The sequence below is a fragment of the Centropristis striata genome, chromosome 12 (genome assembly GCF_030273125.1).
Source record: "Centropristis striata isolate RG_2023a ecotype Rhode Island chromosome 12, C.striata_1.0, whole genome shotgun sequence".
Taxonomy (NCBI): domain Eukaryota; kingdom Metazoa; phylum Chordata; class Actinopteri; order Perciformes; family Serranidae; genus Centropristis; species Centropristis striata.
In genome coordinates this window covers 495921-510920 of record NC_081528.1, presented here as the reverse complement: position 1 = coordinate 510920, position 15000 = coordinate 495921, and the positions used below count along the sequence as shown (strand labels likewise).

Sequence of the window (15000 nt, the reverse complement as noted above, 5' to 3'; positions counted from 1 at the left end):
ATTCTTGATTTTTTTATACATAAAAATAAACTAAATATATTTTCTTCACTACGATTATTGAAGAGTTTCAGTTACTTTATAAATAAATATTACTGCTTAATAATAATAAAAAATAAAAATAAAAAGTATTTTTTTGTTTCACTCTGAGCTTCTGAAATGTTTGATGATTTAATGATTTATTTTTATTTTGAGTTTTTCCAGTTTAATTTCATAACTTTAGTAACTTTGCAAATTTGTATTATAAACAAAAAAATCTTTAAAAAATAATATATTTTCATAGAATAAATTCAGCAGTTTATCACAAAGATTTTCCTCCTGAACGTCTCGGACGCTTTTCAGAGATTCACATGAAAAACATAAAAACATAAAAACAACCTCATCGTTTCTCTGATGTTAGAAACATTAAAAACATTCAAAACATTCAAAACATTCAAAACATTAAAAACATTAAAAACATAAAAACATAAAAACAACCTCATCGTTTCTCTGATGTTAGAAACATTACAAACATTCAAAACATTCAAAACATTCAAAACATTCAAAACATTAAAAACACGTTTCACCTGCTGACGTCACCATCAATGAGAACAAACTGATGATTCATCACGATTTACTGCTTTCATAATAATAATAATAATAATAATAATAATAATAATAATAAAGATAATAAAAATATATTCAAATAATAATAATAAAGATAATAATAATAATATAATATTAATAATAATAATAATAATAATAATAAAGATAATAATAATATAATAATAATAATAATAATAATAATAATAATAATAGTAATAATAATAATATAATAATAATAATAATAATATAATAATAATAATAATAATAATAAACGTGTTCAGGAGGTTTGAGAGGAAAAAAAAGTTTTCTTCACATTTTAAAGGAAACAAAAAGAGAAAAACTGATCAACAAAATGTTTCTTTAAACTGACGTCATCTCTGACACACACACACACACACACACGACAAGGTGTGTGTGTGTGTGTGTGTGTGTGAGTCTCTGCAGGAGTTTTTTTTCTCTTTCCTGTTTTATGGGCGTTTATATGAGAAAACATATAAAACTCTGAGACACACACACACACACACACTAAAACACACACACACACACACACACACACACACACACGGTGACATCAGCTGTTAAACATGTGATGATGTCAGTTGAGTCGACTGGAGAAACTGAGGAAACGTTTTTTAGTTTTTAATAAATAAAAATGACTGATAATAATATATGTTTATGTAATAATTACAATAAGTTCAATAAATAAAGTAAAACCTGTTTTTACTGATGAACTGAAGACTAAACAAGTTTTAAAATAAACATGTAACACAAATATATGGAGAACATGAATTACAACAGAATGCATCAAATTCAGTTTAAAATATAAAATATATTTACACTTTTTATTTTGATTCTAATCAAAAGGATTAAATGATCTTATTTGGTTTTATTTTTAAATTCACTTTATGGTTGATTAAGGAAATATTTCATACTTTCTTCTTTTTATCTGTAAATATCATGTGACTTATATCTCTCCTACCTGGCTGGATAAAGTTTCATATTTATTTTAAATTCTTTACATTTGTAAAAAAAAATTAACAATTAACTAATACAGATATAAAATAAAAATAAATAATACAAATGATTAACAGTGTAAATAATGATAATAATAATAATAATAATAATAATAATAATAATACTATAACAAGAAATGGTTGAATAAAGTTTTATATTTATTTCACATTGTTTACATTTATAAATAATAATAATAATAATAATATAACAAGAAATTGTTGAATAAAGTTCTATATTAATTTTAAGCTGTTTACATTTTTAAATAATAATAATAATAATACAATAAAAATAATAATATAATAATAATAATAATATTACAATAAACGTATATAAAAATAAAAATAAAAAATAACGAATAAAAATAAATTATATAAATAAATCAGTTGGATTTCCTAGTTTCCGATGTGTCCCTGAAGGCAGCACAGATAAGCCCCGCCCCCTGGACCGTTGCCTGAGTGGTGCGTTCACGGTCGTTTTTTTTGAAAGTTGTCAACAGGAGGTGAAGAGGAGAAGAGGAGAAGAGGAGGCTTGTGACCCGCAGCGGAGCTCGGAGCACCGGGCAGGAGGCATGGGCTGCACCCAGAGCAAGGTGAGACCCCCCCGGTCCTCTTCCCCGCGGAGCCCCGCGGAGCCCCGGTCCTCTTCCCCGGGGCTCCGCGGGGCGGAGGACCGGGAGAAGCGACTCTCTCCGGCGGAGCAGGAGGCTCGTTAGGCGGCTTCGCGGCGACAAAACGTGCCGGGAAACGGCTCCGGAGCGCCCCGGGCCACAAAATACACCAACTAATCTATAATTTATTAATGATTTGTTGATTTAAATCGGTTAATTTGGCGCCAAAGAGAGAAAAAAGCGGTAAAAAGTGTTTTAGAGACTTTTTCTCCTGTGAAACAACAAACAAACAAACAAACAAACAAACAAACAAACATCTGTTTCTAATCGAGTTGAAGCTTTTTCTCACGAGCCTCGACACCAAACACGATTACTGCTCAAATCAGGAGATTTACTGCTAAAATCAAGAGTTTTACTCCTAAAATCAAGAGTTTTACTCCTCAAATCAAGAGTTTTACTCCTCAAATCAGGAGATTTACTGCTAAAATCAGGAGTTTTACTCCTTAAATCAAGAGTTTTACTCCTTAAATCAAGAGTTTTACTCCTTAAATCAAGAGTTTTACTCCTTTTATCTGCCTTAAAGTCTCACTAGCAACATTTAAAACATCCTGCTGTGATTTTTTTTATGAGTTAAAACTGGTTTTTATTGTGTTTTATCACATAAAAATACACTAAATTATCTTTATAGAAGCTCTAAGTGTCTCACGATCCTGTAAAATCAGATTAAAAGTCTGGATTTTAATTAAATGTTAATTTTAACAGTATTAGAAGACATAATTCTTTAATTTCTGCAGATTCTAACCCTAAAACATGGATATTTACACCTTATTTTACACTTTAATTCAACTTGTAATCTCATTTAAACATCCTGCTGTGATTTAAAGTCAGTTTTTATGAGTTTAAAGTGATTTTTATGGTGTTTTATCACTTAAAAACCGACTCACTGATCCTCCCAGAAGCTCTAGCTGTTGTTGGTGATATGATATTGTGTCATAATCCTTTTAAATCAGATTAAGTGTCTGGATGTTAATCTGACAGCTCTGAATGATTCTATCAACATGATTTATTGAGTATTTCTCTGTATTTTCTGCACATATTAACACCTGTAGCTCTTTATTAACCTTCAGGCGGTATATAGTTTATATATCTGGTTAAATAACTCTATTATTATAATAATAATTCTGAATATAATCAGGTGACTGGCAGCTGCTGGTGTTACTGATGAAGACGAGGAGCTTCAGGCTCTTCATCACATTAAATCAACAGGAAACTCATTAAATCACTTTAAACCACGTTGAACGTGTCTCAACATCTGAAACAACTTTAAGGCCTCAAATGACTCGACTCAAGTTCATTTTGGGCTTCTTGAACTTTAGTTTTCACTATTTTATTTTTTATTTCAGCTCCTCCGTCACAGTTTTTACTGCACTACTAATTATTTACAGCTTTACTTCCTTTACTGATTCACTCTTTGCAGTCTGGAGTTATTTTGTTGGTTTTTGACTCTTTTTCATTCTGTAACTTAAACAATAATCAGCATCATCAAGTCGTTCTGACTCACTGGATCAACAGTTTGACACACAGAAATACAAAAACACAAATAAAAAAAGACACAAAAAACATACATAAAAAACACACAGACGCACCAAAAGATTAAAAAACAACAACAACAACATGAAAACCACAAAAAATTACAAAAAAACACAAAAAATTATAAAAACATAGATAAAATCACACAAAAAACAGTAAACACAAAAGATTGCATTAAAAACGTTGAAACGCTCACAGCAACAATAAAAAATCATGTTTCACTTCGTCGAGGTGAGACGCAAAATTAGCAAAAAAAAAGCCCCAAAAAGCTGTAAAATGATGATAAAAACAGTTTTCTGCACGTCGTTGTGTTTTCTTCTATAAAACTGAACATTGACGGGACGATTATTGATCCTCAGCTGATGTTTTTTGGACTCTTTGGACTGTTTTTTGGGCCACTGGGCCAATCTGAGGGCCACGGGGCCAAACCGTTTAGTTTCCACCGAGTCAGCAAACAGCTAATCAGCTGATTGATTCTGATGATAAACAAACATGAGATGTTCCTCTTCTGGTCCAGGGCTGGTCAACCCGTGGCCCCGGGGCCTCATGTGGCCCTCCAGGCCGTCTGCAGTGGCTCCATGTGTTTCTGACTACAGATTAGAACTGAAACAGTTATTTCTTTACATTTTATTTGTCACTGTTATCGTCCGTGTCGGCCCAAAACCATTTGTATTTCCAACATGTCTCTTCTATTTGGCATTAGAAAAGTTTAAAAACTAAAATGTTCCTCATAGTTCCTGAACGTCTCCTGTTCTCCTCTAAATGTTTCTGTTTCTGCTCTAGTTCAGTTTCTCTCTGTTCCATCAAATAACAGCTCATGGTGGCTAATGCTAATGCTAACTTAGCCTCAGGAGGCTGTTTTATCTTCATTGAGAGGCTCAGAATACGCTCCATTCTGACATTTCTCTCTTTTTGGCCAAACTGTCTCTGTGGTCAGCAAAGGTTGCCGGGGTCTAACCTCCTGACTGGTTAGTAAAGGTTGCCGGGGTCTAACCTCCTGACTGGTTAGTAAAGGTTGCCGGGGTCTGACCTCCTGACTGGTTAGTAAAGGTTGCCGGGGTCTGACCTCCTGACTGGTTAGTAAAGGTTGCCGGGGTCTGACCTCCTGACTGGTTAGTAAAGGTTGCCGGGGTCTGACCTCCTGACTGGTTAGTAAAGGTTGCCGGGGTCTAACCTCCTGACTGGTTAGTAAAGGTTGCCGGGGTCTGACCTCCTGACTGGTTAGTAAAGGTTGCCGGGGTCTGACCTCCTGACTGGTTAGTAAAGGTTGCCGGGGTCTAACCTCCTGACTGGTTAGTAAAGGTTGCCGGGGTCTAACCTCCTGACTGGTTAGTAAAGGTTGCCGGGGTCTGACCTCCTGACTGGTTAGTAAAGGTTGCCGGGGTCTGACCTCCTGACTGGTTAGTAAAGGTTGCCGGGGTCTGACCTCCTGACTGGTTAGTAAAGGTTGCCGGGGTCTGACCTCCTGACTGGTTAGTAAAGGTTGCCGGGGTCTAACCTCCTGACTGGTTAGTAAAGGTTGCCGGGGTCTGACCTCCTGACTGGTTAGTAAAGGTTGCCGGGGTCTGACCTCCTGACTGGTTAGTAAAGGTTGCCGGGGTCTGACCTCCTGACTGGTTAGTAAAGGTTGCCGGGGTCTGACCTCCTGACTGGTTAGTAAAGGTTGCCGGGGTCTAACCTCCTGACTGGTTAGTAAAGGTTGCCGGGGTCTAACCTCCTGACTGGTTAGTAAAGGTTGCCGGGGTCTGACCTCCTGACTGGTTAGTAAAGGTTGCCGTGGTCTGACCTCCTGACTGGTTAGTAAAGGTTGCCGGGGTCTGACCTCCTGACTGGTTAGTAAAGGTTGCCGGGGTCTGACCTCCTGACTGGTTAGTAAAGGTTGCCGTGGTCTGACCTCCTGACTGGTTAGTAAAGGTTGCCGGGGTCTGACCTCCTGACTGGTTAGTAAAGGTTGCCGTGGTCTGACCTCCTGACTGGTTAGTAAAGGTTGCCGTGGTCTGACCTCCTGACTGGTTAGTAAAGGTTGCCGGGGTCTGACCTCCTGACTGGTTAGTAAAGGTTGCCGGGGTCTGACCTCCTGACTGGTTAGTAAAGGTTGCCGGGGTCTGACCTCCTGACTGGTTAGTAAAGGTTGCCGGGGTCTGACCTCCTGACTGGTTAGTAAAGGTTGCCGGGGTCTAACCTCCTGACTGGTTAGTAAAGGTTGCCGGGGTCTGACCTCCTGACTGGTTAGTAAAGGTTGCCGGGGTCTGACCTCCTGACTGGTTAGTAAAGGTTGCCGGGGTCTGACCTCCTGACTGGTTAGTAAAGGTTGCCGGGGTCTAACCTCCTGACTGGTTAGTAAAGGTTGCCGGGGTCTGACCTCCTGACTGGTTAGTAAAGGTTGCCGTGGTCTGACCTCCTGACTGGTTAGTAAAGGTTGCCGTGGTCTGACCTCCTGACTGGTTAGTAAAGGTTGCCGGGGTCTGACCTCCTGACTGGTTAGTAAAGGTTGCCGGGGTCTGACCTCCTGACTGGTTAGTAAAGGTTGCCGGGGTCTAACCTCCTGACTGGTTAGTAAAGGTTGCCGGGGTCTGACCTCCTGACTGGTTAGTAAAGGTTGCCGTGGTCTAACCTCCTGACTGGTTAGTAAAGGTTGCCGGGGTCTGACCTCCTGACTGGTTAGTAAAGGTTGCCGTGGTCTGACCTCCTGACTGGTTAGTAAAGGTTGCCGTGGTCTGACCTCCTGACTGGTTAGTAAAGGTTGCCGGGGTCTGACCTCCTGACTGGTTAGTAAAGGTTGCCGGGGTCTGACCTCCTGACTGGTTAGTAAAGGTTGCCGGGGTCTGACCTCCTGACTGGTTAGTAAAGGTTGCCGGGGTCTGACCTCCTGACTGGTTAGTAAAGGTTGCCGGGGTCTAACCTCCTGACTGGTTAGTAAAGGTTGCCGGGGTCTGACCTCCTGACTGGTTAGTAAAGGTTGCCGGGGTCTGACCTCCTGACTGGTTAGTAAAGGTTGCCGGGGTCTGACCTCCTGACTGGTTAGTAAAGGTTGCCGGGGTCTAACCTCCTGACTGGTTAGTAAAGGTTGCCGGGGTCTGACCTCCTGACTGGTTAGTAAAGGTTGCCGTGGTCTGACCTCCTGACTGGTTAGTAAAGGTTGCCGTGGTCTGACCTCCTGACTGGTTAGTAAAGGTTGCCGGGGTCTAACCTCCTGACTGGTTAGTAAAGGTTGCCGGGGTCTGACCTCCTGACTGGTTAGTAAAGGTTGCCGTGGTCTGACCTCCTGACTGGTTAGTAAAGGTTGCCGGGGTCTGACCTCCTGACTGGTTAGTAAAGGTTGCCGGGGTCTGACCTCCTGACTGGTTAGTAAAGGTTGCCGTGGTCTGACCTCCTGACTGGTTAGTAAAGGTTGCCGGGGTCTGACCTCCTGACTGGTTAGTAAAGGTTGCCGTGGTCTGACCTCCTGACTGGTTAGTAAAGGTTGCCGTGGTCTGACCTCCTGACTGGTTAGTAAAGGTTGCCGGGGTCTGACCTCCTGACTGGTTAGTAAAGGTTGCCGGGGTCTGACCTCCTGACTGGTTAGTAAAGGTTGCCGGGGTCTGACCTCCTGACTGGTTAGTAAAGGTTGCCGGGGTCTGACCTCCTGACTGGTTAGTAAAGGTTGCCGGGGTCTAACCTCCTGACTGGTTAGTAAAGGTTGCCGGGGTCTGACCTCCTGACTGGTTAGTAAAGGTTGCCGGGGTCTGACCTCCTGACTGGTTAGTAAAGGTTGCCGGGGTCTGACCTCCTGACTGGTTAGTAAAGGTTGCCGGGGTCTAACCTCCTGACTGGTTAGTAAAGGTTGCCGGGGTCTGACCTCCTGACTGGTTAGTAAAGGTTGCCGTGGTCTGACCTCCTGACTGGTTAGTAAAGGTTGCCGTGGTCTGACCTCCTGACTGGTTAGTAAAGGTTGCCGGGGTCTGACCTCCTGACTGGTTAGTAAAGGTTGCCGGGGTCTGACCTCCTGACTGGTTAGTAAAGGTTGCCGGGGTCTAACCTCCTGACTGGTTAGTAAAGGTTGCCGGGGTCTGACCTCCTGACTGGTTAGTAAAGGTTGCCGTGGTCTAACCTCCTGACTGGTTAGTAAAGGTTGCCGGGGTCTGACCTCCTGACTGGTTAGTAAAGGTTGCCGTGGTCTGACCTCCTGACTGGTTAGTAAAGGTTGCCGTGGTCTGACCTCCTGACTGGTTAGTAAAGGTTGCCGGGGTCTGACCTCCTGACTGGTTAGTAAAGGTTGCCGGGGTCTGACCTCCTGACTGGTTAGTAAAGGTTGCCGGGGTCTGACCTCCTGACTGGTTAGTAAAGGTTGCCGGGGTCTAACCTCCTGACTGGTTAGTAAAGGTTGCCGGGGTCTGACCTCCTGACTGGTTAGTAAAGGTTGCCGGGGTCTGACCTCCTGACTGGTTAGTAAAGGTTGCCGGGGTCTGACCTCCTGACTGGTTAGTAAAGGTTGCCGGGGTCTAACCTCCTGACTGGTTAGTAAAGGTTGCCGGGGTCTGACCTCCTGACTGGTTAGTAAAGGTTGCCGTGGTCTGACCTCCTGACTGGTTAGTAAAGGTTGCCGGGGTCTGACCTCCTGACTGGTTGCTCCGAGGCTCCTCACGGCTCAGCACTCAGTCTCTGTTGGTTTGAGACGTTTTCTCACACTAGGAGGACGTTGTGCTGACCTGGTGGTTTATCAGGTCCCAGTGAGTCCCGGCTGCTCCTCATTGTGTCCTTCATCTGTTTATTATGACTATAATAATCAATACATAAATAATAATAATAATAATAAATACATATCATGATATCGGCAGCGTTCCTCCTCCTCGATGCTCCACGTGGTTATTTAGTATTATTTGCTAATACTCAACAGTAACTTTTTTGTATTTGGCAGCTGTTGAGATTTGCACTTTTATTAATCCCACAATTCAATCAGTGCATTTAACTCATGTCAGCCCTGGGATTGGAACCAGCGACCCTCCGGTTACAGCCTGATTTCTCCCCTCGGCCCACCGACAGCCCACTTTATGTTTTAATTTATTTATACAGACTAAAAAAATCATATATATATATATATATATATATATATATATATATATATATATACATATTTTCTATATATTTTCTTTCGATATTTTCTTTTCTATATATCTTCTTTGGTAAATTTCAGTCTTTTCTTGGTATTTTTGAGTCTTTATTGGTATTTTTGCTTCTTCTTTGGTAATTTTGTGGGTTTTTATGATCATTTTATGTCTTCTTTTGGGTCATTTTGTGTCAACATATTGAAATTGAGGATTGGGGCTTTTATTGTCTTAACCCTGCAGCTGCTCAGTGAAAGGCATTGTGGGAGTCGTAGTGTTGGAGCTCCAGTCGTCACCTCCTGCAGGAGTTAACGCATCACTGAGGGCTGCTGAAGCTGTTGCATAACAGGAAGCTTCTGATTATCTCAGAATAGAAAGATTTAGAGCTCAGAGTCTGAGCTGCTGCAGCCATACACTGCTTACACAGAGCTGAGGGGAGAGGACAGGCTGTTTACACAGAGCAGAGGGGAGAGGACAGGAGAGGCTGTTTACACAGAGCTGAGAGGAGAGGACAGGAGAGGCTGTTTACACAGAGCAGAGAGGAGAGGACAGGAGAGGCTGTTTACACAGAGCAGAGAGGAGAGGACAGGAGAGGCTGTTTACACAGAGCAGAGAGGAGAGGACAGGAGAGGCTGTTTACACAGAGCAGAGAGGAGAGGACAGGAGAGGCTGTTTACACAGAGCTGAGGGGAGAGGACAGGAGAGGCTGTTTACACAGAGCTGAGAGGAGAGGACAGGAGAGGCTGTTTACACAGAGCTGAGAGGAGAGGACAGGAGAGGCTGTTTACACAGAGCTGAGAGGAGAGGACAGGAGAGGCTGTTTACACAGAGCTGAGAGGAGAGGACAGGAGAGGCTGTTTACACAGAGCTGAGAGGAGAGGACAGGAGAGGCTGTTCGTCTGTCTGTCACCGCTCTGACGCTACGCTTTACCACGGACCTGAACGCCTCGCTGTAAAGCTGCGCTGCGTTTATGTGTCGCTGTGGCGACGTGTTTAAACCACAACCTCACAGAAACAGAAACAGCTGCAGGAGATTAAAACTGAAATATCTGAGTTCTGCAGTAAAAGTACTGCAGTTTTATTGGTTTCATGCAGTAAAAGTACTGCAGTTTTGTTGGTTTCATGCAGTAAAAGTACTGCAGTTTTGTTGGTTTCATGCAGTAAAAGTACTGCAGTTTTATTGGTTTCATGCAGTAAAAGTACTGCAGTTTTGTTGGTTTCATGCAGTAAAAGTACTGCAGTTTTGTTGGTTTCATGCCGTAAAAGTACTGCAGTTTAATCGGTTTCATGCAGTAAAAGTACTGTAGTTTTGTCGGTTTCATGGACTTTCTTTGATCTGATGTGATTGATGATCTGATCATAAACAGTTAATTTAATATTCCTCTTAGTTTCACATGTTTCAGATGTTTCAGATGTTTGTTCCTGCAGGGAAACAACAACTTCTCCTTGTGACTTTTTATGAAAAACATCATTCACTTCAGTTCTCTGCGTTACCATGGAAACGAGTAAACATAGTAACATGCAGTAAGAGTACACCAGTATTCTGAGCTTCATCAAGTCAAGTCAAAGTTTATTTATTTAAAAACAACCTCAGTTGACCAAAGAGCTGTACAGTTATTAAATACAATAAAAATCATACACAAATATATGAAATATATAAAAACAATGAAAACAATAAAATACTAAAAACAGTAAAACAATAAAATGGTAATAAAACTCAATCTAAAAACAGAGTTAGAGTTAAAAAAGAAAAGAAAATAATTAAAAAGTAAGTAGCTTCATGCAGTATAAATACTCCAAGTTTGTTGCTTTCATGCAGTAAAAGTACTCCAGTTTTTATCACTTGTGCAGTAAAACTTTTGCTACAGAGTTTTGTTGAGTGTTGTTGAGTGTTTTGTTGTTTTGTTGTTGCGTTTTGTTGAGTGTTGTTGTTTTTGAGTTGTGTTGTTTTGTTGTTGTGTTTTCTGAACTGAATGATCCATTTTAAATGGAGAATTGAATCTTTTGCAGAATCCTGATTAAAGATGCTGAATGGTTCAGCCGGACTCTGAATCTCAGCGTGTTCGGACTTTACTTGAACTTTATCTGAATCTCAGCAGGAGACGAGACGTCTGAGAACTGATCAGATTATTGATTATCACTGATCAACTCAGTTATTGATCACAACTGAACTGTCGTCACTGCAGATACTAAAGTCTGTTTTACTGGGACCTGGTTCCTCTGGGGACCTTTAAAGAACCCAGGTGGTTCTTGGTTCTGCCTTGTGGTGGTCCAGGTGCATTGTGGGTAATGTAGGCTCCAGCCTCTGACTCTGAAGAAGAAGCGTAGTGTTTAAAGTGTAGAAAGAGCAGAACCAGAGAGGAACCGGTGGAACAAAGAGCTTTAACTCTGATGTTGGTGGATGTTCTGACAGTTCAATGTTCCTTTAAACACTAATTAACACGTTTTAAAAGCTCACATTTGCTTATTTTTCCTGACCAAAGTCTTCATCACACATGGTGCGTTCAAGGACCGTTAGAAATTAGAAAATCCAATGATAGTTACAGTTTCTGGCTGTGATTAAAGCTGCAGTTGTGGAGACTTGTTTTATTTATTTTGAAGAAAACACTGAAAAACATTTTTAAATGCTTTTTTTTTTTTTCAAACAACAGTTGAAAACTCAAAGATTTTCAGTTTATTCTGATTTCTCATATCAGTGTTTGTACTTGATGAACGAATTAAACAAACAATTATTATTATTATCAATTGTTACAATTTAATAATCTGTCGCTTGACAAATTAATAGTGAAAAATATCCATCATGACGTCTTTAAATGTCTTTTATTGTCTGATTAACTGTCTAAAACCTGGAAATATTCAGTTGTTTCTGTCTGAGAGTTAAATGTTTGTGATCGGCTCTAATGACTCATTAAAAGCTGATTTCACAACGTTTAATCCTTTAATTTAATCAGATAATCTCCACAGTGACCCAGTTCAACAGAGAGAAACAAACTTTAATACAATAAAATCAGAATGAGATTTGATTTTGAGTTGTGCAGATTAATGTGGAATAAAATCAACAACACAGTTCAATAAAGTTCTATTATATAACTATAATATAGTTGATATCATGTATATTTTATACAATTATATGTTATGAAACTAATGAGCTCGAGTTAAACACATATTTTATAATATTATTAGTGTAAAATCCAAATCACAGGAAGAAAATCACAATATTTGTTTTAGGCAAAATATTGATCCAGTTTTGTGCTGCAGCAGATTTCCTAAAAATTCAGTAAAAATTGTGGAAAAAAATAACCTCCAAAACTGTGAACGTATCGAAATCAGTCAGAAATAATCTGAATTATGTTTTTATGACCTTAAAGTTAAAGATTTGTGGGTTTGGAGAATCGTGACATCATCAGAAACTCGTCAGGCTAACAGTTTCCTACCGTTCCCAGTCTTTATGCTAAGCTAAGCTAACTGCATTAACAGCTGTAGAAAGTAGAATATTTACAAAAACTTTATGAGTTTATGTCTTTTTCTGGAGTTTAATTGTCAGTTTACGTATTTTAGGCTTTTTTTTTTGGCTTTTTGTAATTTTTTAAACTTTTTTTGGTAATTATGTATCTTTTTATGGCCATTTTACGTCTTTTTTTGTCATTTTATGTCTTTTTTCGGGTAATTTTTCTTTTTTGTACATTTTGTTTTTGTTGGGTTTTTTCTCATTTTTTTTTTAAATTTGGAAACATGACAATACTTCAATATGTGGAGAAAACTGTTTTTATGGTCATTTTACACATTTTTTGCGTCCTTTTATAATTTTGTGTGTTTGATTTGGTAATTATGAATCTTTTTCAGGTCATTTTATGTCTTTTTTGTCATTTTTTCAGTTCTTTTTACAACATTTATGACACTTGTGGCCTCTTTGAAAAGTGTTTCTATATTTAAAGATGTTTCTATATTTTCCTGCAGCCGTTCAGTTCATCTACCAACTTTTATGAGTTCCTTTGATCTCTTCAAGCTTTAATGGAGTTCAAGTCGTCTCGTCTCGTCTCGTGATCCTTCAGAGGAAACACGGAACAAACAGATCCTCAGAAGATTCTGCTGCTTTTAAACCAAGTCTCTCTCTGATACGAGTCGTTTCTCTCTCTGATACGAGTCGTTTCTCTCTGGTACGAGTCGTTTCTCTCTCTGGTACGAGTCGTTTCTCTCTGATATGAGTCGTTTCTCTCTGGTACGAGTCGTTTCTCTCTCTGATACGAGTCGTTTCTCTCTGATACGAGTCGTTTCTCTCTCTGATACGAGTCGTTTCTCTCTCTGGTACGAGTCGTTTCTCTCTCTGATACGAGTCGTTTCTCTCTGATACGAGTCGTTTCTCTCTGGTACGAGTCGTTTCTCTCTCTGATACGAGTCGTTTCTCTCTGATACGAGTCGTTTCTCTCTGATACGAGTCGTTTCTCTCTCTGATACGAGTCGTTTCTCTCTGGTACGAGTCGTTTCTCTCTGATACGAGTCGTTTCTCTCTGATACGAGTCGTTTCTCTCTCTGGTACGAGTCGTTTCTCTCTGATACGAGTCGTTTCTCTCTGGTACGAGTCGTTTCTCTCTGATACGAGTCGTTTCTCTCTGATACGAGTCGTTTCTCTCTCTGGTACGAGTCGTTTCTCTCTCTGATACGAGTCGTTTCTCTCTCTGATACGAGTCGTTTCTCTCTGATACGAGTCGTTTCTCTCTCTGATACGAGTCGTTTCTCTCTCTGATACGAGTCGTTTCTCTCTGATACGAGTCGTTTCTCTCTGATACGAGTCGTTTCTCTCTCTGATACGAGTCGTTTCTCTCTGATACGAGTCGTTTCTCTCTCTGATACGAGTCGTTTCTCTCTGATACGAGTCGTTTCTCTCTGATACGAGTCGTTTCTCTCTCTGATACGAGTCGTTTCTCTCTGATACGACTCGTTTCTCTCTGATACGAGTCGTTTCTCTCTGATACGAGTCGTCTCTCTGATACGAGTCGTTTCTCTCTGATACGAGTCGTTTCTCTCTCTGATACGAGTCGTTTCTCTCTGATACGAGTCGTTTCTCTCTGATACGAGTCGTTTCTCTCTGGTACGAGTCGTTTCCCAGTCTTTATGCTAAGCTAAGCTAACTGCATTAACAGCTGTAGAAAGTAGAATATTTACAAAAACTTTATGAGTTTATGTCTTTTTCTGGAGTTTAATTGTCAGTTTACGTATTTTAGGCTTTTTTTTTTGGCTTTTTGTAATTTTTTAAACTTTTTTTGGTAATTATGTATCTTTTTATGGCCATTTTACGTCTTTTTTTGTCATTTTATGTCTTTTTTCGGGTAATTTTTCTTTTTTGTACATTTTGTTTTTGTTGGGTTTTTTCTCATTTTTTTTTTAAATTTGGAAACATGACAATACTTCAATATGTGGAGAAAACTGTTTTTATGGTCATTTTACACATTTTTTGCGTCCTTTTATAATTTTGTGTGTTTGATTTGGTAATTATGAATCTTTTTCAGGTCATTTTATGTCTTTTTTGTCATTTTTTCAGTTCTTTTTACAACATTTATGACACTTGTGGCCTCTTTGAAAAGTGTTTCTATATTTAAAGATGTTTCTATATTTTCCTGCAGCGGTTCAGTTCATCTACCAACTTTTATGAGTTCCTTTGATCTCTTCAAGCTTTAATGGAGTTCAAGTCGTCTCGTCTCGTCTCGTGATCCTTCACAGGAAACACGGAACAAACAGATCCTCAGAAGATTCTGCTGCTTTTAAACCAAGTCTCTCTCTGATACGAGTCGTTTCTCTCTGGTACGAGTCGTTTCTCTCTCTGATATGAGTCGTTTCTCTCTCTGATACGAGTCGTTTCTCTCTGATACGAGTCGTTTCTCTCTGATACGAGTCGTTTCTCTCTCTGATACGAGTCGTTTCTCTCTGATACGAGTCGTTTCTCTCTCTGATACGAGTCGTTTCTCTCTGATACGAGTCGTTTCTCTCTCTGATACGAGTCGTTTCTCTCTCTGATACGAGTCGTTTCTCTCTGGTACGAGTCGTTTCTCTCTCTGATATGAGTCGTTTCTCTCTCTGATACGAGTCGTTTCTCTCTGATACGAGTCGTTTCTCTCTGATACGAGT

General features: G+C 39.9%; 1 protein-coding gene across 1 annotated transcript in view; it reads left to right on the top strand.

The window, feature by feature from the left end:
• The first annotated feature begins 2093 nt into the window (after positions 1–2093).
• Positions 2094–15000, top strand: part of ccdc69 (coiled-coil domain containing 69) — a 33647-nt gene continuing 20740 nt past the window's right edge. The window contains exon 1 of the mRNA XM_059346998.1: positions 2094–2185. Within this exon, the coding sequence (XP_059202981.1) occupies positions 2165–2185 (21 nt within the window). The 5' untranslated portion in view covers positions 2094–2164. The remainder of the gene's footprint in view (positions 2186–15000) is intronic.